General features: G+C 39.6%; 1 protein-coding gene across 1 annotated transcript in view; it reads left to right on the forward strand.

The window, feature by feature from the left end:
• The first annotated feature begins 2,458 nt into the window (after positions 1–2,458).
• Positions 2,459–27,281, forward strand: part of LOC124593259 — a 108,965-nt gene continuing 84,142 nt past the window's right edge. Inside the window, exons 1-4 of the mRNA XM_047131911.1 lie at positions 2,459–2,584; positions 4,004–4,264; positions 8,975–9,152; positions 21,141–21,634. Of these exons, the coding sequence (XP_046987867.1) occupies positions 4,028–4,264; positions 8,975–9,152; positions 21,141–21,634 (909 nt within the window). The 5' untranslated portion in view covers positions 2,459–2,584; positions 4,004–4,027. The remainder of the gene's footprint in view (positions 2,585–4,003; positions 4,265–8,974; positions 9,153–21,140; positions 21,635–27,281) is intronic.

The raw sequence follows: 27,281 nt of genomic DNA on the forward strand, positions 1-27,281 counted from the left end.
TGACAGATCGTCTTTAAAACATAAACTTTCGAACTCAGTGCAGTACATCCTGCAATGTTCGTCAGATGAATATGGCTTATTAAATACATGCCTTGGGCTTCCACCAATAAATGTGAGAAAACCTTATTCAGCGTCTGGTATCTTTCTCACTTAGTGATTGAGTCCATAGTGGCATTTATAGCATATTCAGATACAATGAACAAAGTGGAATCGGCAGCAATAACGAAGGGGTTATAATGTGAACATTAAGTAGTTTATGTTCGCTGTCTTGGTTACTTCACAAAAAACTGGCCAAAACCTACGTTGTTGGGAGGTTTACATGCCTCCTTCACCTTTGGGATGTTTCTTTACACCTTAACTCCGTACAGTTCCAAGGTAAATGTAGCAATTCATTTAAATAAATAGTGAATACAATTCAACATGCAGTGCTCACTAAGTGTTGCGTCCACTCACACAGAGTACAAAATTGTACAAACATCCTTCTCCATGGCAACAACCCTGGAGTTGTGTCAGATGCCATGTAACGGCACCAGTGGGAATTACAGACAGACACTCTTCACTCAGACATTTCTTCTGGCCATTGGTAAATGGAATATGGATTGTTTTCCATGCAAAATTGGAATTTTGAGCAATTTGGCACTTACATTTTTTTCCATGTCAATTCTTCAGTTTCCTTGTCCTTCCTTTTCAGTGTGGAGTTCATGTTCACCTTTCAACGCCCATTTGGAAAGGGTTGTCAATTCCAACTGGTAGATGCTACTCAGCACTTCACCCTCGCGACACCCAGTTTCCACAGAAAGCGTTTGTTTGTTTCCAGTTACAAACAAACTGATTTTTAATTGGAATTTAACATGCCAATTTGACAGAGCGGTCCCAAACTAGTCTATTGCGATAGTCGTTTTATCGACATATATTAACAGGGATAGTAAAACGCGAAGAATGATCTAATCCTTCTGCAGCAGCTGATTGCCACTCCCACATGGCGGTAGCAGGGCGGTGCTGTCACTGCTGGAGTACTAGTTATTCTTCGTGTTCTATTGTTCCTGTTAAGAGTTGCCGATGAAACGCATATCGCACTAGACTAGCTTGGGACCGCTCCATCTAATGGTCGCGTAAAATATCCCTTCAAAAATTTTTTGTTTGTAATAGAAAACAAACCGATGCCCTTTGTCAACATTGGGCGTCGCATGAAAGATATGATGAGCAATGTATGTATGGGCTGACTCCAGCCACACTTCGCAAAAACGGAACTTCGAATATCTATCGAAACGTCAGAGACAATACGCCTGACGACACCTACAAGAGACTTGCTATATTTGTATTACCATTTATTACCACAGCTACATCGTTTTCCAGTCAAGACTGGATAGACTATGTCAGTGTTGCAAGATTAAGATTACAAAAGCATTATAATACTAGAACAAATTAGCGTAAGTTTGTGTAATAATACAAGAACAAAGTTGCGTAAGTATAGCATAACTCTTAATGACATATGGAGTGAGAACTTTTAAACAAGTACACGTTCACTTCATTTCATATAACAGTGCATATTTTAGGGAGTCCAATCTGCTGTTTCACTGTCAAACAACTCATTTAAACCGTACAGTGTTTTTTTGGGTAGATTTTGCGACATCTTTCCTCGAAATTTCATCTAATCGTAGGACGGCATTTTAGTATTTAGATGGTTGAACATTTTAAGAGCTACTGTTTGAAAGCTGTCCCGTGTCGTGGAGAGTCGACAGCTGGGAATGTCTAAGTTTTCCTTATTGCGCATGTTATAGCTGTGGACACCACTCCTCTTGGTGAATGTTTCGTGGTTTTCCTTCACGTACATGACACATGTTGACTGAAACTTGTTATCAGCCCTATAAGTGTGTAGATAGGTTTGCACTGGTCCAGTTTTCTGTTTGATGTGTTGACGGGGGGCGTCAGTGCGCTTGCTGTTACAAACAAAATGATTTTTAAAGCGAAATTTTACATGATCATTCGATAGAGCAGCACGAAATTAGTCAGATGCGGTATTTGTTTATTGGAATATGTTAACAGGGTCAGTAACACGACTGAGCAGTGCAGGCCAGGGTAATTTATAGAGCCTGTTTACCTTATCCACTGTGTGTTTTTTGCGTACCAAAAAAACTTCAAATAACTGTATCTTTCTCATTCAAGGGAACTACATTTCGTTACTCAAAAAACTTGTTTAAAGAACCTCTATTCATCAATTTACGTTGTTATTTATAGAGTGTCTGTTTTTTCTCTGTCCAGTTTCCGTCACGTGTGAAACACTAATAAGTGATGAAAAGTGCGGAAATATAATTCACAGTTGTTGAAAACAGCGACTTCGAAGACAATACACTACGATGTACGTTCGAGTATCGCGGCTTGAAAATGTCAAAATTTGGCAAACTTTGTGATGACTTCTACTCAATCAAAGGGTGAACGAGAGTGAAGTTGCAGTTAGCATTTAATCTTTGGAAAATAGATGTTGACATTTGTGAGAGTAGGAGTAGAGGTAGTGCTGTCACGTTAGGGTTTTAGAATAAATGGAGGAGTGGTACGCATTGATTCGTCTGAATCGCATAAAAAGGTGTGAATGAAAGGGTGTTTGTTATTGTTTATCAAATAAACTGATAGTTTTCTGTAATTTTCTTTAATTCCCCAGACGTTAACTAAAAAAATATTATTATTGATTGTTTTCTTTTGAGAACTTGTGTGGGTGTGATGATAACGAAACACCAAAATTGATTCCATCGTAATGTCGTCGTAAATTTGTACACATGTACGCCATTCCTATACAATTAACACGTATAATTTTGTGGAATCGTGCGTGGGGTATGGTTGTTCATTTTCCAGATTGGCGTTCTACACTGCATGCTAAACGCTTTTGAAAACGCTAATCTAAATTCTGTTTATGCATATGCAAACTTGTGCACGTCAGCTCGAGAGTTCATATGGAAAAAGTTGCCTCGTATTATGAGAGCTTTTAGTGAAGAACGACTTACGCGTGAGTGAGCAGCAACTCTGTTCGTTGTGATTCACTATAAGGTTATCGTGTTTCACATGACAAGCACGAAAAGAATTGCTACCCAGGTTACTTATTAACTTCACCCAGCATTGATGTACAATGACTGAATATAGGTGATATTAAAAAATGTCAATATTTTGTTTAACACTACATTGTTTTGTGTTTGATGGTGGGTCATCTGACAACAACGTTTGTAGTTTTTATCGTAAACATGTCCCCGTGCTGCAACAGATGTAATGACAATGTTATGCTGTTTTTTCCAGATTTTTTTCCTTGATGGTTTGATCTAATTTCAGTGACTTGAAATAGTTATTTCTAACATATTTAAATGAAATTTTTCCTTACAGTCTGTTGTCCACTGACAGCTAACCGGCATTACTGTATTAGCTTTATATAACTGTTGCATACAATAAACATGCTGCACAGAGAATTACAGCAAAAAACAAAAAGCAGATTGAAATACATGGACTACTGGCCACAGCTGTCGTACAATGCTGATTGGATTACACAGCACCTGAGGTAGCAGAGTGATATTACAATTTTGAACTGAACAGAGAAGGCGTGAACAAGCTCCCAGCTGATTGGCTGTTGTTGTCTTAGCTATCCTGTAACCAACTAGCCATAAATAAAAACAATCGCTTAGTTTTTCTGATACAGATGTGTAACAAAGTAGAGAATACTTAGTATACTGTCCATAATACTTACTAGAAACGAGCTTTCACAATGATATAATGCTGCAACATAGCTAAAAACAATACTTTGAGTAAAATGTTACAATAACTTCTCATTGTACTCCACTAAAAGATTTTACAAATCTGTTGAGTAATTGTTTCAAAGCCAGTAATGAGTATTAATGTGTTTAAAATTTAATTTGTGTATACTGGATTCTGAATTAGATTTGTATCTAATATTAAAATAAAATGTGTACTTTTGTAATATGTGAGAATGTGAAGGTTTAGGAATGTGGTTTAATTCCAATAGGAAGCAAGTATTTTCTGAGGAGGGATGATGGAAACTATATGTGGTGATGAATTGCTGCCAGGCTCTGTGCAAGCAGAGCCTAGTGAGTCTAATGGTGCTGATGTACAGACTCCTCCAGAATCTCAGAAGTCAATGGCATTCACAATACACTTTGCAGACAGCAAGGGTAATGCATCTGCAAGGAATCTACGAGAAAACTTAGGAAGATTTCCTTTCCGACATACGAGAAACTGGTCACTGTCTGCAGTTGGTGAAGACAAGGTATTAAAATGTTACATAGTAATTTTTTATCACATTGTTTAGTAATCATTTCATTTTGATGGAGTGCACTGATATTCTTTTCAACTAATTAAAAATTTAGCCAATGCAGTGATGAAATAACTGCATTATTTCATTATAAACTTCTCCGAATGATTAAAACTGTTCGGCAGGTAGTTCCCATCCATGAGCAGTGCTCTTACTTAGATGTACCATGGTATTCAGGTTTATCTACCACCACGTTTCAGAGCTTTAATTTGCCATTATGTCTTGCCCACTTTTCGAAATTCACAAAATCACCTGTGCGCACCTTTCAAGGGTATCACTCTTGACAGACTGGTACATGTCACATTGTGAATGCTTGTGCAGAGAAGATAGTTTAGTTTTTATAAGGTAGTCTGCACTGACTTATACAGTGAGTTCATATAGTAGATTACTTTTATTAGCGAGGCCCTCTGTAAGACTGGCATTTGTGTTCTGATTCTTTTTTTTTAAATTGACAAGCATTGTATGTGACCTGTCAGCCGTTATCTTATTCTGTGTTGGTCTGTATGTGTAGTGTCTTGGTGTAAAGAAGAACGTTCGATAAGACTCGTCAGCTTTGGCCAGAGATGTAATGTTAATGGCTGTTGTCGTGTCATCATCTTGTGCATTATATTCACAGTTTTTTTGTTAGTTGGGAAAGCCAACAAATGTGGAAAAAATGAAAAGAAAATGCCATTTAGTTGTGATGAGAGATTGGTCTGTAACTTTGCCTGAGGTCTAGGCTAGGGTGGAAGGTGACACTTTGATTGTGAGTTGGTGGAGCCAACAAGTGTGATACTAAAAAAAGAACACACACATATAGTTTGGTGACAGACTAATTTGTAGCTTAGACCATTTGAAAATATCGCCAATAACATCTTTTTATAGTTGCCATATTGTTTATGGCATTTGTCGTGTTTCCTACATCACTTGCCAAGGCCAGCAACTCGTATCGAACATTCCTGTATACCCATGTCTTGGAATATTGCAGAATTTAATGTAGTATTTAAACTTGCTGATAAAATCTGTAGACCTACATCAGTTCCTTCTCCACAGCTGTCACAAGCTCCTGGAACATACATTTCAATTTTTTTTTAAGTGTTATTTTATTTTGGTGCCATCACTATTGGGTATGATAACATTAAGTTACAACAACATTAAATTGATCATGTTAGCTGTGTTTAAAGAGTAGTGTGTGATTTCTGTGTGTCACACACTTTATTTTGGCAGTGTTGGTGGGTCTTTTATTGCATCCTGATGTTGGGAGTTTGTTGATGTTGGTTGTTGCCATTGGAAATAGCCAATGAGAAACGCTGGATCTGATGGTTTCTTTCACCAGAAGACACAAATTGTTTACACTTATTTTTGATATGGAGAAAGTCTGAATAACTTAAATTTTAAGATTGCTCACAGGTATTCATATTTTTTTGACGACTGGAAAAAACTAGATGTACTGACGTGTTGACCTTTATGGAAGCCTGAGGCTTAGGTTAAATTGGAATGTGGCAGTTTGGTAGTGAGATGACAAAGCCAATGAATGTAAATGGAAGAAAACTAGATGTGCTGACAGCAATCTGTAACAAAACCCTAGACCTAGACTATGCTGGAATGTGAGTTTGTGGTTTAAATAATTAAATCTGCACTAGTAACTTATTTTTTCATGCTTAGCACACCTTTTTTTTGATAACTTATTCCTGTTTTCAAGCACATTTGTGCATTTGTTTACACAAATATTTATGGTGATGTTTCCATGTGTGATTTTCTGCAAACAATAAAAATATTCATGTTAACAAATGCAATTGGAAATGAGAATAAATTCTTGAAACACATTGTGCTAAGCATGAAAAAATAAGTAATGGTGCAGTTTTCATTTTTTAAATCATGACTGGCATAGTTGCAGACTTTTCTGAAATGTAGAATGCAATGAACGAAATGGAAAAATATGAGTTTGGTTATGTGTTGTCAAGGCCAACAAAAGTTAATGAAAGAAACCTAGATTTGCTGATGGGCTGACCTGTAGTACGGCCTGAGACCTAGATTAGGCTGGAATGTGATGATTTGCGTGTAAGTTACCAAAACCAGTGAATCATGGCATGAAATATGATTGCCATAATAGACTGATGTGTAGTGTAGTGCTGCCTGAGATATACAGTCCTTGTTGCAATAACCAACTTGCATGTTTTAATAAATCTGTGCTGAAAATTCTGACAATGTGGTTAAATTCAGTCATAATAGAACAAAATTCTAGCTAATTTTATTTTGAATCATAGGAAATTGCGAATGAGAATCTCATTGGCTACCTGCATCTTACTCATGGTTTGCCATGTCAGGTTCTCATGATTGATCACATGAACTGCTACAAACAGCATCACACAATGGAAAAGCCGCCAACACTGTAAGTCCACTTTTACCACATGTACTGATCAACACACAGAGCTAACACAAATTATTTCAGGAATGCTTTAACTGGAGGTTTAGCAAATTCAGAAGCAGTTGGGTCCTATTGACATTTTATAGTATTGGTGTTACTTTTTTATTATTGTCTCCTTGGTTTGTCAGAAAGTATAAGTGATATTTGATTTAAATGGTGTTAACATCCTTCACTTCCTGGTATATGTGGTGTAGAACTGTTGTTCTATGTTGCTGATGGCAGGGCTGGCATTGCTGCAACATTTGACTTTGTACAAGTCCTATGGGAACTGTTTGAATCTCCAGTGAAGCCAAGGAAAATGAGACAGTTGATGGTGGGAAATGAAGGATAGATTTTTATTTTATTTATACAAAATAAGTTTTCGTGCTCAGCTTTACTCTCTCCGTAAGTGATAAATGTAACTATCTGCCATGGTGTGACAGGTAGTGCTGGTGCATTCTACCAACTGCCTTCACCCTCAGCTATGGGGCTAAGGTGGGGGGTTACATATGTCTGCCCAGAACCCGGAAGGTTGGTTTTCTGCCAGCAACATCTGCGTGGAATTATTTCAGAATTGCAACTTGCCTCTAGTCAGATACCTTTAGTGTACAGTGATTTGTCAGGGATCATACCACATTCACTTGTGTACAATACCATTACTGAAGGCCTTTATTTCTTGCAAATTTTCCCAAGAAAGTTGGTATGCATTAATTTATGTTTGGATGAAGAGGGCAACAGAAGTGTCCGATTCCACCCATCTGCTTTGAGCTGTGACGTAATAATGTTTTGGTGTGTGATGTCACTATGGCACGGAGTTTTTGAGTTGGTTGTATTTGTAGATGTCTTGTTGTTATTTTTGATGTTGCCCTCTGGTAGTGGATGTGGATGTGCTGAGTTTAAGGTGTGGTATTGTGTTCATTTGAGTTTTTGTTGTCATCATGATAATGTGGTTTTGAGTTTAGATAGTTCGTGTGATAATGTGGATTGTGGAAGTGTTTTCAGTGAGTTATTAAGGTCTTTTTGTTTATGTGTGTGGTGCTTTTATTAGGTCTGATTAGGTTGGTGTTGCTGTGCGGTAAGAAGTCTATTTTTTTTTTAATTGTTTTTTTTGTTAGGTATGAATATGACAGTGAAGGTCAAGAGTGTATCACTAAGTTTTCAAATGGCTGATGATATGATATCTGACACACAGTTTATGCACATTTTCAGTCTTATTGCTGAGTATGTTAGGTGTCACGTTTGTGGCAAAAACATGAGATTGACGAGAATTCCAGCGGCTTGGACCATGAACATGTATATATGGCATTGTCGTGTGTGTGTGTGTGTGTGTGTGTGTGTGTGTGTGTGTGTGTGTGTGTGTGTGTGTGTGTGTGTGTTTTAGCCAACCTAGGTGGTATTGCCAGAGGCTTTTGTTGATAAGTGGTTTTATTCTATAGTAATGGTGACACTTTCTGTGTTGTATATTTATTGGAATTCGGAACTGTTTTATTTTCGGTAGTGAATAAGTGGTATTTGGGGTTTTGAGTTGTTTGTTTTGGTTCCACTTTTTGGAGCTGTGGCTGTTGGTTTTTTGGTATCAACGTCTGTGGTTGAGCTATATAGGTCAAGGGAAATGTCCGATTCCTGTGGATGTGTAACTTAAATTTTTTTTGGATGTTATTTGTTTTGAGATGGTGTGGTGTTATTTTGTTGTGGTATATTTAGTTTGTTCCTGCCCTAAATGCCCAATTTGCTGTGGTTGTCCCGTTAGTTTCATTATATTTTTGGAGTGAGAAGTTATTGTATCATTTTTATTTTTGTTCGCATTCATTGGCATGTGTATGTAGTGACATCATTGTTGCCATTTTGTATATGCTGGAAGTAGCCATTTCCACCATACTCATGACATCATCAGTCAAAGCAGACAGGTGGAATCGGATGCTTCTGTAATGCAGATGAATAAAGGCTTTCATTATGAATTGATTCCCAGAGTTTGTCAAAGAAATTGATGTATGTGCTACCCTGTTTATTGTTACTTATTTACATCAGTATTTGCTGAGAACTTCTCTAATTTCAGCCCATAAACTGAATTTAAAAAAGTAGTTTTTGAATACATCTTCAGCATGTTTCATACAGTTCCGATAGAAATGAAGAGATCTGAACAGTTGTCATTACTATTCTTCAGTAATGTGTGTAATCCTATCTTCACTGAAATAATTCAGAGGCTTACATATTCAGACTGGTTTTAGAAATTGTACTGTGTCTACTGTTAGTAATTTTGATTTAGTACTCTTTTTCAGAAAAATGTCAATGAAAGTGCTTTGCAAGCAATAGGACTGTCACCTTTACCATCAAGAAAACTGGTTTTGCCAAGAAGAGCTGGCTATCACTCAGAAGGATACTTTTCAAGTGATCAGGAAGAGGATATGAGAAGTAAAAGTGACATATTTGTCCAGAAGCTAAAGACTGCAGAGAGAGGTTGGTAGTCATTTGATGTTTTGTTTACAAATTAGGGTGTGTTATTCAGAAAAAGATCAAGATATTTCGCATATTGTGTGTGTGTGTTTGTGTTTGTGTTTGTTTTTGTAATTTCATTACTTCATTTTGAAACATCGGGAGTGATATGCAGATGGAGTAGAAATTATCCGGAACACAAAATTTGGTGAGAAATGTGTCAAATGTAAAAGGTAAAATGTATATGAGGTAGGAGCATGTCAGTAATGTGAAAGTGCTTAAACATAGTCAAGCAGTCCCAAATAAGCTCAAGGCAGAAATTAATGTAAAAAAGCAGACAGTAAATATTGGCAACAATGTTGAGAGGTGACGAGAGAAGTGAAAAAAGTAGTAGAAAAAGGAATCTGACTGGTAATAGACTATGAAAAAGTGCCATGAAAAAGGAGAGGAGAAACAAGGGGTATGCTATTTGAAGCTGAGGTGTTGACAAATGGAGATTTCAATTTCCCTTTTATTTTCCAGCTTCAAATGCTAATTCTTTCATCTTTCAAGACCTTGGCGTAGCACTTTTGTTCTGACAGAGGTGCCATGCTTAAGACACAATTTGTACTTGGGACAAGTGAAATTCAAATTCCCATTCTGAATTGTTTTTTCTTTGCTTATTGAATCACACGAGATGAATGCCAGTATAATTTCATAAACATGCTGTGGCTTAAGCTTGCCTTCATCTTTCTTTGACTGAGCTAATGACATCTCTGTTGTCAATAATTGACCCCTGGTCTTTAATTTTTCCAGTTACCCTATATGTCAATGAGATATTAAATTGTAACCCTTATACTTTCCCCCTCTGCCTTTGTTATGACATTCCACAACTACTACCAGATTAATTTGATCATGAGCCCCTTTCATCTCTCTGACATATCTCTTGACCCTGGGTTCTTAATTTTTACATCTTGGGGCTGCATATGCAGGGTGTCCCCTTTATCTTGACGAACCCAAACAGAATTTTATCCAGAAGTAGAATAAAACATTTTGTGATCCAAATGTTTAGCTACCATGGGCACATTAATCAGGATGATTGCTTTTCTTGTAACTTTGTCTATTGCAAAGTTATGATCAGCAATACATCTCTTTTAAACTGAAGCCTATATTTTTTATTTGGTAATTTACTTCCTCTCCTCAAGACTTCTTCACAAACATATTGCAGTGTACCTTTCACATAAATGTGAGGTTATTAAAAGCATAAAACAAAAGTGAATTTGTTTCTCCCCTCTACTAATACAAAGTGCACGATCCTGGTATAAGGTAAGGCTAGGCACACATCAATGACATTTCCACTGGTCAATTTTACTAGCCCAATAGTGAGCATTGACTCAATTCACAAATAATTTGATAACTGTGTACGCATGACCGACTTATAATCAATCAACACTTGACATAAACATGGACATGGAAATGGTTGCAAGTGTTTGCACTCTTGTTATTAAGTGGAGACAGAAGAAATGTTGAGTAAACTACTGGGTACATCTAATAATAAGTCCAAGACTTTGTGCTGGTTCCAGAATGAAATTTTCACCCTGCATTGGCGTGTATGCTGATATGAAACTTCCTGGCAAATTAAAAACAATGTGACAGACCGAGACTCAAACTCAAGACTTTTGCCTTTCTCGGGCAAGTGCTCTATTGACTGAGCTGCCCAAGCGTGATTTGCGACCCATCCTCACAGCTTTACTTTTCCTGCGAAACTGTGGGACTAGCACTTCTGGAAGAAATGATATTGGGGAGACATGGCTTAACCACAGCTTTGGGGATATTTCCAGAATGAAATTTTCACTCTGCAGCAGAATGTGCACTGACATGAAACTTCCTGGCAGATTAAAACTTTGTGCCAGACTGAGAATCAAACTCTGAATCTTTGCCCTATGTGGACAAGTGCTCTACCAGGAGAACTGCTGTGAAATTTGGGTGGTAGAAGATGGGGCACTGGTGGAAGTAAAGCTGTGATGACAGATCATGAGTCTTGCTTGGGTAGCTCAGTTGGTAAAGAACTTGCCCGTGAAAGGCAAAGGTCCTGAGATTGAGTGTCAGTCCAGCACACAGTTTTAATCTGCCAGGAAGTTTGAATGTGATGATACATAACGGTTTTCTGCTGAGTAGTTGCTCTTCTAGACAGCATCTCAAATGAGCAAACCAGTTGTGGCTTTGTCTGATGCTGCTTGTACCATAGGTAGTTGGGCTATGCACAGCTCTCTTTAAAAGGAGTAACTTGATTTCACTGGGTCAAGCTGCATGTGAATGCTTCCATGCCCATAGCGAACTCCCTGCAAATAAAAATCTGAAGCTTTGAGCCTGTGGTCAGATACTGTATGCATTGCCTAGAATTGTAAACCAATAAATACACAGAAATAAAAAAAAAAAAAGATAAATGAATAATTTAATAAAAAGTGATCTGCTTTAACGTCTGCAGTTGATGTAGATGACAGAGAATTATGCTGAATAATGAATGTCAAATTAAACATCTTTCAGCTGTCTAGTTACCAGGCTCATTTTATTTGGCTACCAGCTTCAGTGTTTTACCCCGCCATCTTCAGGCCCCTGACCAACGTGTAGAAAGATTCTACCTCGGTTCTGATCAAAGTTGGTGTAGTAAGGTGCTGAAGCTGCTAGCCAAATAAAACAAGTTTGGGACCTATATGACTGAAAGGTGTTTAATTCAACATCCTGTATCCAACAGCAGAGTCTCGCAACCATCTCTTAAAAAGATGAACATACAGAGGTATGTTGAATAATATTTATTCAAGAAAGACCATCTTAAATAAATGGGAAGTGGCCCTGTATATCCAGTTAAAATATAGACAGAAAATATCCTTATCAAATACAGTAAAGTTACATTGAGAGCATTTTGACAATGGTAGCTTAGTCCCCAAACTAAACAGTCACCAAAGGTATGGGAAAACTGAGTACAGTTTGTGATCACAGAACCCCAAACATGCACCAGCCCAAATAATTCAAAATTCACCATAATGATTTACGAAGCACACAAAATACGAAGAGTCTACAATGAAGGACATTCAGACATCTTGAAATATAAAGTCCATTCAAAAGTTAGAGTATTGTAGCAGCTGTTCACTGCCCAGACTGTCTGCAGCTCGTGGTGTAGTGACTGGCATTGCTACCTCTGGGTCACGGGGTTCCAGGTTCGATTCCTGGCCAGATTGGGGAATTTCTCTGCCCAGGGACTGCACGTTTGTGTTGTCCTCATCATTTCATCATCATTTGTGACAGTGGCTACATTGGACTGAGTAAAGAAATTGGACTGCGTGAAAAATTGGGACTTTGTGTGGGCGCTGATGACCGCGCAGTTGAGTGCCCAATAAAACCAAACATTGTCATAAAACTGCCCAAAGTCTGTCACCAACACAACTGAACATCACAAGTTAGGTCTGCCTTCCATCAGGCCTCAACAGAAAGTGTCATGATCAAGATCTAAGTGAAAAGTGTCTCATATTGTTCCCTTGAGCTCTTCACTCAAAAAATATCTGTCTCCATTTAACTCCATTTAACTCCACCACTGTCTACTTTTCCATTGGCTGAAGGCTGTCCCCACCGAAATCACATTGTTATTAAGTTCTACAGATGTGATTTGACTTATATTGATCACTTCCTGGCCTAAACTAACATTACAACAATGTTTAACTGAAGAAATGTTATAAACAGTCACACGCTGATCATTTACAATGAATATAAATAAAGGTTTGTTCATAAATAAATAAGCCAGGATGTTTGCACAAGTGTGCTTATGTTAATTGACAACATGTTGTCATTAGGTATTGTTTAAGCAGTTATTTATGCCTGCTTGATGGAAGTATCTGTTGGCACTCTTTTTAATGATGGTGTCAGCTAACACAAGCGATTGACCACTTCTTAAAGTAGCACGATTTTGTATTATAGGTTGTAATTAATATTTAAGTAAAAGTACTGGCAAAATAGTAAATTGTTCACTCAATAAATACATAGTAATGTAATTATATGAATATAATAGAGGAAAACATTCCACGTGGGAAAAATATATCTAAAAACAAAGATGATGTGACTTACTAAACGAAAGTGCTGGCAGGTCGATAGACACACAAACATACACACAAAATTCAAGCTTTCGCAACAAACTGTTGCCTCATCAGGAAAGAGGGAAGGGGAGGGAAAGACGAAAGGACGTGGGTTTTAAGGGAGAGGGTAAGGAGTCATTCCAATCCCGGGAGCGGAAAGACTTACCTTAGGGGGAAAAAAGGACAGGTATACACTTGCTCGCGCGCGCGCGCGCGCGCCCACACACACACACACACACACACACACACACACACACACACACACACACACACACACACACACACACACACACATATCCATCTGCACATACACAGACACAAGCAGACATATTTGAAGACAAAGAGTTTGGGCAGAGATGTCAGTCGAGGCGGAAGTACAGAGGCAAAGGTGTTGTTGAAAGACAGGTGAGGTATGAGCGGTGGCAAATTGAAATTAGCGGAGATTGAGGCCTGGCGGATAACGAGAAGAGAGGATATACTGAAGGGCAAGTTCCCATCTCCGGAGTTCTGACAGGTTGGTGTTAGTGGGAAGTATCCAGATAACCCGGACGGTGTAACACTGTGCCAAGATGTGCTGGCTGTGCACCAAGGCATGTTTAGCCACAGGGTGATCCTCATTACCAACAAACACTGTCTGCCTGTGTCCATTCATGTGAATGGACAGTTTGTTGCTGGTCATTCCCACATAGAAAGCTTCACAGTGTAGGCAGGTCAGTTGGTAAATCACGTGGGTGCTTTCACACGTGGCTCTGCCTTTGATTGTGTACACCTTCTGCGTTACAGGACTGGAGTAGGTGGTGGTGGGAGGGTGCATGGGACAGGTTTTACACCGGGGGCGGTTACAAGGGTAGGAGCCAGAGGGTAGGGAAGGTGGTTTGGGGATTTCATAGGGATGAACTAAGAGGTTACGAAGGTTAGGTGGACGGCGGAAAGACACTCTTGGTGGAGTGGGGAGGATTTCATGAAGGATGGATCTCATTTCAGGGCAGGATTTGAGGAAGTCGTATCCCTGCTGGAGAGCCACATTCAGGGATACGACTGTTGAAATGGAATAGAAGGCGTACATAGTGCTGGGGTGGGAACAGGGAAGGGGATAGGTAGGTGGAGGACCAGTACTAGTGAAGCTTGAGGACATGAGGATTATGGTAATAGAGGATGTCTTGTGATATGTTGTAGGGAAAGTTTCCACCAGTGCAATTTAGAGAGCTGGTGTTGGTGGGAAGGATTCAGATGGCACAGGTTGTGAAGCAGTCATTGAAGTGAAGCCCATAATGTTGGGTAGTATGTTCAGCAACTGTTCCACCTGTCTCTTGCCCACAGTTTGCCAGTGATCATTCGTGCAGACACACAGCTTCTTAGCTGTTATGCCCACATAGAAAGCAGCACAGGGGTTGCAACTTTGTTTGTAGATGACATGGCTGCTTTCACAGTTAGCCTTTTCTCTGAAGGGATGGGAGATGTCTGTGACAGGATGGGAGTAGGTGGTGGTGGGCGGATGTGGGAGACATGTCTTGTACCTCTGTCTATAGCAGGGATATAAGCCATGAGACAAGGTGATGGGAGCAAGTGTGGAATAGGAATGGGCAAGGATATTGCGTAGCTGTGGTGGCCAGTGGAATACCACTGTGGAAGGGGTGGAGAGGATGTTGTTGTTGTGGTCTTCAGTCCTGAGACTGGTTTGATGCAGCTCTCCATGCTACTCTATCCTGTACAAGGCTCTTCATCTCCCAGTACCTACCGCAACCTACATCTTTCTGAATCTGCTTAGTGTACTCATCTCTTGGTCCCCCTCTACGATTTTTACCCTCCACGCTGCCCTCCAATACTAAATTTGTGATCCCTTGATGCCTCAGAACATTTCCTACCAACCGATCCCTTCTTCTAGTCAAGTTGTGCCACAAACTTCTCTTCTACCCAATCCTATTCAATACTTCCTCATTAGTTATGTGATCTACCCATCTAATCTTCAGCATTCTTCTGTAGCACCACATTTCGAAAGCTTCTATTCTCTTCTTGTCCAAACTATTTATCGTCCATGTTTCACTTCCATACATGGCTACACTCCATACAAATACTTTCAGAAATGACTTCCTGACTCTTAAATCTATACTCGATGTTAACAAATTTCTCTTCTTCAGAAACGCTTTCCTTGCCATTGCCAGCCTACATTTTATATCCTCTCTACTTCGACCATCATCAGTTATTTTGCTCCCCAAATAGCAAAACTCCTTTACTACTTCAAGTGTCTCATTTCCTAATCTAATACCCTCAGCATCACTGGACTTAATTCGACTACATCTACATCTACATCTACATTGATACTCCGCAAGCCACCCAACGGTGTGTGGCGGAGGGCACTTTACGTGCCACTGTCATTACCTCCCTTTCCTGTTCCAGTCGCGTATGGTTCGCGGGAAGAACGACTGTCTGAAAGCCTCCGTGCGCGCTCTAATCTCTCTAATTTTACATTCGTGATCTCCTCGGGAAGTATAAGTAGGGGGAAGCAATATATTCGATACCTCATCCAGAAACGCACCCTCTCGAAACCTGGCGAGCAAGCTACACCGCGATGCAGAGCGCCTCTCTTGCAGAGTCTGCCACTTGAGTTTATTAAACATCTCCGTAACGCTATCACGGTTACCAAATAACCCAGTGACGAAACGCGCCGCTCTTCTTTGGATCTTCTCTATCTCCTCCGTCAACCCGACCTGGTACGGATCCCACACTGATGAGCAATACTCAAGTATAGGTCGAACGAGTGTTTTGTAAGCCACCTCCTTTGTTGATGGACTACATTTTCTAAGCACTCTCCCAATGAATCTCAACCTGGTACCCGCCTTACCAACAATTAGTTTTATATGATCATTCCACTTCAAATCGTTCCGTACGCATACTCCCAGATATTTTACAGAAGTAACTGCTACCAGTGTTTGTTCCGCTATCATATAATCATACAATAAAGGGTCCTTTCTATGTATTCGCAATACATTACATTTGTCTATGTTAAGGGTCAGCTGCCACTCCCTGCACCAAGTGCCTATCCGCTGCAGATCTTCCTGTATTTCGCTACAATTTTCTAATGCAGCAACTTCTCTGTATACTACAGCATCATCCGCGAAAAGCCGCATGGAACTTCCGACACTATCTACTAAGTCATTTATATATATTGTGAAAAGCAATGGTCCCATAACACTCCCCTGTGGCACGCCAGAGGTTACTTTAACGTCTGTAGACGTCTCTCCATTGATAACAACATGCTGTGTTCTGTCTGCCAAAAACTCCTCAATCCAGCCACACAGCTGGTCTGATATTCCGTAGGCTCTTACTTTGCTTATCAGGCGACAGTGCGGAACTGTATCGAACGCCTTCCGGAAGTCAAGAAAAATAGCATCTACCTGGGAGCCTGTATCTAATATTTTCTGGGTCTCATGAACAAATAAGGCGAGTTGGGTCTCACACGATCGTTGTTTCCGGAATCCATGTTGATTCCTACATAGTAGATTCTGGGTTTCCAGAAATGACATGATACGCAAGCAAAAAACATGTTCTAAAATTCTACAAGAGATCGACGTAAGAGATATAGGTCTATAGTTTTGCGCATCTGCTCGACGACCCTTCTTGAAGACTGGGACTATCTGTGCTCTTTTCCAATCATTTGGAACCCTCCGTTCCTCTAGAGACTTGCGGTACACGGCTGTTAGAAGGGGGGCAAGTTCTTTCGCGTACTCTGTGTAGAATCGAATTGGTATCCCGTCAGGTCCAGTGGACTTTCCTCTATTGAGTGATTCCAGTTGCTTTTCTATTCCTTGGACACTTATTTCGATGTCAGCCATTTTTTCGTTTGTGCGATTCCATTATCCTCGTTTTGCTTTTGTTGATGTTCATCTTATATGATAGGTCATTATTCATTTGAAGGCATGAAGAGAGGTAGTCAAAACTCTGACAGAGAAAATGATTCAGCTGCTCCAGTCCTGGCTGGTGCTGAGTCATGAGAGGAGCACTCCTTTGTGGCTGGACAGTGTCAGGTAACTAGAGGGACAATGCATGGTAGATCTGTTGGAAGGGAATTTCAATCTCTGAAAGCCCGAATGAGACCTGTGGCATATTTGGAGAGGGATCTCTGTCTGCATCAAACCTACCAGTCACCAGCAATACCTCCCTTCCATACTGCATAGCCATTTGTGGTTTTTGCATCTCTAATGACCAGCAGTCCCTCTCCAAATACACCAAGGGTCTCCGGAGGCTTTCACTAACTGAAATTACTCTCCCACTTTTGTACAGAAAGAGATCTACCATCCCTTGTCTCTCCAGTCACCTACCACCTCCCACATTTCCACCATCCAGCCATAAAAATACACTGCCCTCATGACGCAGTATCACTTAGGACTGGAACAACTGAATCGCATTCCCACCAAAGTTTCAACTACCTCTCATCATTCCCTGAAATGAGAAATATCCCACCCACTAGTGGTATTCTGCTGCCCATTGAACCTATGCAATATCCTTGTCCATCCATGCTCCACCCCTACTTCCAACTCTTTGCCTCATGGCTCATATCCCAGCAACAGACAGAGATGGGAGACCTGTTCCCTACATCCTTTCATCATCCTATCTGTCATAATGTATTAGCACATGACTAGCTATTGACGTGGAATTCTGTCCTTACACTGTGATTAATTTATCGAAACTGATTGTCTCATTGGCAGTGGAAAAGTAACTTCCTGCAGATGAAATCATGGGTTCTGCTGAAAAATATCTTATACGAGGTCTGTCACAAAAGATATTAGACAAATAGTGCAAATTTGTGTACATAGCAGATGTGTTTTAATCAATCGTGGTCACCCTGAAATTCTCACCCATTTGGGGGCACACTGTCATGGGGGACTTCAAGGACTGAATAAATTTAGGTCTCACAAGTCACTCCAGTGAGAAATCTTATGAGTGTACTGTCACATCTTCTTTTGCTGCACATAATCTACTGGCGAAGGTAAATGTGATGATACTGATGTGAAATGTTGCACACTTCTACGAGGTTCTGTGAAGTAGTTTCCCTATGTACCAAACATTCTAGTAGCATTTTGAAGCAGTATGGCTATGAGTGCAGTATTGCAAACTGCCACTGTAGTCTGTTAGAACTCTATAGCTTGCAGATCCCTACGACCCATCTGCTTTTTTGCTAGTTGATTGCTAGGGAGACTGACTTAAACTCTTTTAAATGAAGTGGGGCAAACCACACTGAAGTATACAGCGATACAACATTAAAAAAATGTGGAATTGAAAACTTGGCGAAATAATTTTTTCCTTATTTTATTAACTCTTTTAAATGAAGTGGGGCAAACCACACTGAAGTATACAGCGATACAACATTAAAAAATGTGGAATTGAAAACTCTTTGGCCAAATAATTTTTTCCTTATTTTATTAGTAGTTTTAGTCTTAGGAGATTTTTTTCACCAGATGCACATCTCTTCCTAAACTAATATACAAATCATAAAGAACTTTTAGCCAAAATAGGCGCCATCAGAAGTGGTAAAAATACAATTTACTTATATATGATCACCGTGAGCATACTATTAATGGCCCTACACTAGGGGGCAGCTGTGTTTTATTGCAGTTTTATTATGTTTTTATCAGTTTTGACAGCTCTTTCTTGGCTGTAACTAGTTTGTTTTGTTTACTACTTTAGCAGGACACACACATCAGATAATGATCTAATAAAATAGAAACTAGTTATAAAATAAAGGAAAAAAAACTATGACCAAAGATTGTCTTCAGTTTCACAGATTTAAAATTCTTTCAGTTATCATTCAGTATCTGGTAGAAAGTGTTTTCAGAACTATTGATACATTATAATAATACCAGTTATTAGGGTATGTCACGTTGGAGACTTAACTGCAGAGTAAAAGCAATGTATGCAAACATTTGATGTGATAGAGTACTTCGCTTGCCACAGGTAACATTTTTTACCCATTCAAATGGAAATATATTTAATCTGCCAGGAAGTTTCATATCAGCGCACACTCCGCTGCAGAGTGAAAATCTCATTCTGGAAACATCCCCCAAGGTGTGGCTAAGCCATGTCTCCACAATATCCTTTCTTTCAGCAGTACTAGTTCTGCAAGGTTCGCAGGAGAGCTTCTGTAAAGTTTGGAAGGCAGGAGACGAGAAACTGGCAGAAGTAAAGCTGTGAGGACGGGGTGTGAGTCGTGCTTGGGTAGCGAAAGGTAAAGGTCCTGAGTTCGAGTCTCAGTCCGGCACACAGTTTTAATCTGCCAGGAAGTTTCATATATTTTCTTTATGAATATTGTTGAGGTAAATAATATTTGTGCAATGAAGGAACGGGTATAGAGCACTTTCGATACAAAATTACATCAAATTTTGCTCTAAGAAAATAAGTAACTGTCATAACAGATTCATCTGCATAACTTGTGTGCACAATTTAAAAAGTCATTATTCTACACTACTGGCCATTTAAATTGCTACATCACAAAGATGACATGCTACAGACGCGAAATTTAACCGACAGGAAGAAGATGCTGTGATATGCAAATGATTAGCTTTTCAGAGCATTCACACAAGGTTGGCGCCGGTGGCGACACCTACAACGTACTGACATGAGGAAAGTTTCCAACCAATTTCTCATACACAAACAGCAGTTGACCGCTGTTGCCTGGTGAAACGTTGTTGTGATGCCTCGTGTAAGGAGGAGAAATGTGTACCATCACGTTTCCGACTTTGATAAAGGTCGGATTGTAGCCTATTGCGATTGCGGTTTATCGTATCGCGACATTGCTGCTCGCGTTGGTCGAGATCCAATGACTGTTAGCAGGATATGAGATTGGTGGGTTCAGGAGGGTAATACGGAACGCCGTGCTGGATGCCAACGGCCTTGTATCACTAGCAGTCGAGATGACAGACATCTTATCTGCATGGCTGTAACGGATCGTGCAGCCACGTCTCGATCCCTGAGTCAGCAGATGGGGACGTCTGCAAGACAACAACCATCTGCACGAACAGTTCGACGAGATTTGCAGCAGCATGGACTATCAGCTCGGAGACCATGGCTGCGCTTACCCTTGACGCTGCATCACAGACAGGAGTGTCTGCGATGGTGTACTCAACGACGAACCTGGGTGCATGAATGGCAAAACGTCATGTTTTGGGATGAATCCAGGTTCTGTTTACAGCATCATGATGGTCGCATCCGTGTTTGGCAACATCGCGGTGACGCACATTGGAAGTGTGTATTCGCCATCGCCCTACTGGCGTATCACCCGGCGTGATGGTATGGGGTGCCGTTGGTTACACGTCTCGGTCACCTCTTGTTCGCATTGACGGCACTTTGAACAGTGGACGTTACATTTCAGATGTGTTACGACCCATGGCTCTACCCTTCATTCGATCCCTGCAAAACCCTGCATTTCAGCAAGATAATACACGTTCGCATGTTGCAAGTCCTGTATGGTCCTTTCTGGATACAGAAAATGTTCGACTGCTGCCCTGGCCAGCACATTCTCCAGATCTCTCACCAATTGAAAACGTCTGGTCAATGGTGGCCGAGAAACTGGCTCTTCACAATACGCCAGTCAGAACTCCTGATGAACTGTGGTATCGTGTTGAAGCTGCATGGGCAGCTGTACCAGTACACGCCATCCAAGCTCTATTTGACTCAATGCCCAGGCGTATCAAGGCTGTTATTATGGCCAGACGTGGTTGTTCTGGGTACTGATTTCTCAGCATCTATGCACACAAATTGTGTGAAAATGTAATCACATGTCAGTTCTAGTATAATATATTTGTCCAATGAATACCCGTTTATCATCTGCATTTCTTCTTGGTGTAGCAATTTTAATGGCCAGTAGTGTATATTCTCCAAGGGTTATAATATATGCATTTCTTGTTAATAGGTATTAGAACAACAAATCTTGCTCAAGAGAAAAAAATTTTAGCTGAACATAGCTCCCAGATTAAAGCAAAATTAATGTCTGCGTGTGAGCAGCAACAAATACAAAAGTTTTTTGAAAGAGATCGACTGCTAAGCGACGAAGTGAAGGAAAAGCGACACAACACATCTTTAAATAATGTTGCTAGTCCTTTTGAAGATATTGATGCTAACTGTAAAGAAGAATGGCTAGTTGCCAGCACGAATGATGATAATGACATTGAAATAAGAGTTCAGACACAAAATCCTGATGAAATGATTGATGATATTGAGGAAGTGATAAATGACTCTTCGAATGACACTGTCAGTGAAGCAGGAACCTATACAATTGAGAGAGATGTGCCTTGTCCAGAAGAAGATGAGGCTCGTAAGGAGTTGGAAAATGTTATTGGGTTCATGAAATCTGCTCAGGAGAAGGATATTGATCAGACTGAAGAGCAGAAAGGAAATGGATTCAAGGTAGGTTTTAAATATAATTGAACAGTTTATATATATATTCAGAGGACAAGTCTTAATACATGTGTCAAATTTTGCCAAGAGCCCACTGTAGCTGTATGAGCTGTGGCTTTTTTTTTTTGACGAATGAATGGAAAATCTTGAGCCACCCTGTATCAGTAGTTGCTCATGGTTCCAAAATATTCATAGGCGGAAATACTGGGCATTGTTATTAGAGCACATCACTTAAATTATTGATTAGATACTTAATACATGAATATTGCAGCCTAGACATTGTTTTAAATTCTCCAGAATGCTAGCCCAACTATGTTTGTATATTCTTTACACTGTGAGTAGATAAACTATATGTCTTGAGCACTGAGTGAAACTGTATCTGCACGAGATGAGTTCCAGGTTTCCTTTTGTAGTGCTACTATTGAGTGACATTCCTGCGAAATCACTGCAAACTCCCACTACATGATGCTGCTCTACGAATGTATGGAAACATTACCAGTCTGCTTGATGCCTTGCTGATAAGCATGAGATAAGGCTCACATGCATTGCACCTTAGCAGAATGTGAGCCTCAACTCAACAAGTAGGCTTAAAATGACACACATGACGTAGTCAAATGTTTTCAGTCATCTGTGGTTTAAAGAGTGTAAATGAGCTGCTGCACCTTATGAAGAAACACACTTACCCACAGCAAATAACAAAGGTCTCTCTTAAAAGTAGCTACTGCATTGAATTCTGGTGTTAGATCAGTTGCTCCGGATTTTAGATAGCAGGTTATAATTCTGAAATTGCTATAAGAAGACTCTAGGGTGCCTGCAATGTAGGGCAATGGTTTCAGTGAAACATTTCTGGCTCAGACCCCCGTCTGGCTATGCAAATTTAAGTTTTCCATGAGTTTCTTATATTGCTTAATGTCAATGCTCCATTTGCTTCCCCAGCCCGAACACATATTCCATCTTTGATGATCTCATTCTTAATGAAATGTTAAGTCTTAATATTCCTTTTTCATGCTTGCCACAGTGGCTGTTCTTGACAGAACTGAGTCAGTGAAATAAATGGAAAACTAATAATGAAATCTGTATACCATCTTGTTGAAGAGCGTTTACTGGCTAATGTACATTTTAGAGTCACAAGGGCTCCAAAACGTATATTGACATAGTAAAAATTCTATAAAAAGACAGTAGTCTAATTTTATTATGAAGTTTTCCTGAATTACATTTAAAATTAAAACTTGTGCCACAGGTTTGAGAAGGGCAGCTCCCAGCTGATGTCTGTAATTCCTTTATGTCTTAATAGTTGAGATTTTGTGAGGAAATCAAATGACTTCTTCTTTTTGACACTTGTACTGTTTGCTGCATCATTTGCATGCATGTAAAACAGTGTACCTCAAATAATGTGTGGAATAAATGAAACCAAAGACTGTGAACTGAACACAGTGAAGTTAGTTTTATGTGCTGTCACACTTCTGTTGACAAGTTTTCTGAAGAGTATGTTCAAAGTGAGAACTAATAATAATGCCAGTTACATACACGCTGCAACAGTGTCAACGTCACTGGTGCAAATATATCTGAAGTGATTGCTTTACACACAGCGGTAGTTAACTGCTTTGTATCATTCTAAATCACTGAAAGCTTCTTATAGACCACATGGTTTGCAGTACCCCAGAGGCAGAAGTGTAATGGGATTAATCAAGTGATCCTGCCAGAAATCTCTGGATAGGACTCCTCCTGACTCTCCAGTTTGGGAAAAATCGGTTTACTGCATCTCTTGTTACTGAATGGTTGTAGGCAGGACGTCCATGCTGGAAAGACATTGTTCAATAGATATTCAAAGTCACGTTTTCTAATGACAATCGTTAAATACTTACCAAAAAACATGTTCCACCCCCCACCCCTTCAAATTAGTGCACTGCCAATTAAATAAACGCTGGTCATGTGCTATCTGATTATTCTGCTTCACACATTCGCATTCCTGAGGCATTCGTTAAATACATGACAGAGACAGTGTGAGTTTACTATTGACCAGTAATACTTCTTTCTCAAATTTTTATTACGATGGTTAGGCAATGTTACCTAATCAGCAAACAGTACTGTTGTTGTTGTTGTGGTCTTCAGTCCTGAGACTGGTTTGATGCAGCTCTCCATGCTACTCTATCCTGTGCAAGCTTTTTCATCTCCCAGTACCTACTGCAACCTACATCCTTCTGAATCTGCTTAGTGTATTCATCTCTTGGTCTTCCTCTACGATTTTTACCCTCCACGCTGCCCTCCAATACTAAATTGGTGATCCCTTGATGCCTCAGAACATGTCCTACCAACCGATCCCTTCTTCTGGTCAAGTTGTGCCACAAACTTCTCTTCTCCCAAAACCTATTCATTACTTCCTCATTAGTTATGTGATCTACCCATCTAATCTTCAGCATTCTTCTGTAGCACCACATTTCGAAAGCTTCTATTCTCTTCTTGTCCAAACTATTTATCGTCCATGTTTCACTTCCATACATGGCTACACTCCATACGAATACTTTCAGAAATGTCTTCCTGACACTTAAATCAATACTGGATGTTAACAAATTTCTCTTCTTCAGAAACGCTTTCCTTGCCATTGCCAGCCTACATTTTATATCCTCTCTACTTCGACCATCATCAGTTATTTTGCTCCCCAAATAGCAAAACTCCTTTACTACTTTAAGTGCCTCATTTCCTAATCTAATTCCCTCAGCATCACCCGACTTAATTAGACTACATTCCATTATCCTTGTTTTGCTTTTGTTGATGCTCATCTTATATCCTCCTTTCAAGACACTGTCCATTCCATTCAACTGCTCTTCCAAGTCCTTTGCTGTCTCTGACAGAATTACAATGTCATCTGCGGACCTCAAAGTTTTTATTTCTTCTCCATGAATTTTAATACCTACTCCGAATTTTTCTTTTGTTTCCTTTACTGCTTGCTCAATATACAGATTGAACAACATCGGGGAGAGGCTACAACCCTGTCTTACTCCCTTCCCAAACACTGCTTCCCTTTCATGTCCCTCGACTCTTATAACTGCCATCTGGTTTCTGTACAAATTGTAAATAGCCTTTCGCTCCCTGTATTTTACCCCTGCCACCTTTAGAATTTGAAAGAGAGTATTCCAGTCAACATTGTCAAAAGCTTTCTCTAAGTCTACAGATGCTAGAAATGTAGGTTTGCCTTTCCTTAATCTTTCTTCTAAGATAAGTCGTAAGGTCAGTATTGCCTCACGTGTTCCAACATATCTACAGAATCCAAACTGATCTTCCCCGAGGTCGGCTTCTACTAGTTTTTCCATTCGTCTGTAAAGAATTCGTGTTAGTATTTTGCAACTGTGACTTATTAAACTGATAGTTCGGTAATTTTCACATCTGTCAACACCTGCTTTCTTTGGGATTGGAATTATTATATTCTTCTTGAAGTCTGAGGGTATTTCGCCTGTTTCATACATCTTGCTCACCAGATGGTAGAGTTTTGTCAGGACTGGCTCTCCCAAGGCCGTCAGTAGTTCCAATGGAATGTTGTCTACTCCGGGGGCCTTGTTTCGACTCAGGTCTTTCAGTGCTCTGTCAAACTCTTCACGCAGTATCATATCTCCCATTTCATCTTCATCTACATCCTCTTCCATTTCCATAATATTCCATAAACAGTACTACCTCCACAAAATTTTTCTGTTTCTGGAAGGTCCATTGACCAAATGATATTGAGAATCACTGCTGTGTAGCTCTTGATATAAGGATATATGGGCCTGTGAAATTTATATCTATGAAGAATATTCAAAACATTTTTCTATGTGATAGCAGTCTGTCTTTGCATTTCACAGGAACTGACATGCATGTTTAATGCAGTAGCTGCAAGAACTGCTGCTTTGTTGGCCGCTGTTTTACGTTGAATATATTTTGTTGGTGCAAAATCTGCAGTATCAGTAGTTCTGCTGTATTAAGGAAAGTGAGGTGTGCTGGAAAGTGTCTACATGGGAATTATTCTGTATGCAGTTCTGCTATTCTTGACACATTTTGGTGACATTCAGCATAAATTAAGAGTGTATTGACCTATTCTTCATTAGTAAATAGTGCTCCTCAAAATGATTTAAGTATTACTAATGAGTGTAAAGTGTGTATGTTTCACAAGTAACACATTGCAAATTGATTACTGCATACCATTGAATAAATCTTACCTAAAAAGTGACATCACTACAGTTCATCCAAGTACTCCAGTGGGTAACACACAACTTACAAAGCATCTCTTGTCTCAACGACATATGTTTCTGCTGAGAGTGGTGGAAACATCATGCACAGCTTGCCTTGTGACCCCAGTTTCCATGAAGACTGGAGTAATCATCTGGATGGTGCATCAGTAGAATGGCCACAACAGCACACAAATTCCCATATTCAATGTATTTTTAGACCACAGTTCCCTGTCAGACCTACAAAAAAGTTGTCTCTCTAAATTTGTCTCATATGGATCTATTCTGGCACGAAAAGTACCCCAGTTCCACAAAAATAAATGAAACAGAGTTAATGTCTATATGAATAATAATGTTGCGAAAACACATTGGTCTTGGTTTCGTGAGGCCTATAATTGCTATTTGTCTAAGTGAAAAATTATGACAAATATCTTAAAGAATCAAAAGTTATTTACGTGAAAAACTTAAGCATGTTGCTCTGCATACCAATGAAAATAATTTTGAAATAACAGCTAAGATACTTGTACACTGTCGTGGATGTTTTTAATGTTAAAGAAACATATGAAATGTCTTATTTCAAACTTTTTCCCTGACAGTTTGCTTCAAAAGGTTTCTTTAACAATTACTCAACTAGATGGTTTGACTGAATATTTATACAGACATGCTTAGAATGCAGATAATCTTTGGTCCAAATTGCTGTATTGCAATGAAATTGCATGAGGTATGCAATGGTCTTTCAAAACTAGAAAAAAGAAGTGTACTGTTTTCTTACTTCAGACACATTCTTAATTTAATTTCGAAGTATTTGTCTCCATGTTGGGCAGTCATGCCAGTTTCTGCAAAAATGGCTGACTTCAAAATCCGTTGAGATTGTTTACAAAAGAAATGCAGCAGCAACAAAAAGATGCAAGAATTTATCAGGAAATGACGAAAGTCATGGGATACCTCATAATATTGTGTTGGACCACCTTCTTTCTGGCGCAGTGCAACAGCTTAACGTGACATGGACTCAACAAATCGTTGGAAGTCCCTTGGAGGATTACTCAGTCATGCTGCCTTTATAGCTGTCCATAATAGCGAAACTCTTGCTGATGCAGGATTTTGTACAAGAACTCACCTGTTGAAATGTTCGATGGGGTTCATGTCAGGTGATTTGGTTGGCCAAGTCATTTGTTCAAATTTTTCAGACTGTTCTTCAAAACCAATCAGAAACAATTGTGCCCCAGTGACATGGTGCATTGTCATCCATAAAAATTTCATCATTGATTGGGAACATGAAGTCCATAAATGGCAATTGGCAATAGTTGGGCTTCACATAGCCAAGCACAACCATTTCCAGTGAATCTTTGGTTCAGTTGGATCAGAGGAGCCACTCCATTCCATGCAAACAAAGCCCATGCCATTATGGAGTCACCACCAGCTTGCACAGTGCCTTGTTGACAATTTGGTCCATGGCT

This window comes from Schistocerca americana, chromosome 2, assembly GCF_021461395.2.
Source record: "Schistocerca americana isolate TAMUIC-IGC-003095 chromosome 2, iqSchAmer2.1, whole genome shotgun sequence".
Lineage (NCBI taxonomy): Eukaryota > Metazoa > Arthropoda > Insecta > Orthoptera > Acrididae > Schistocerca > Schistocerca americana.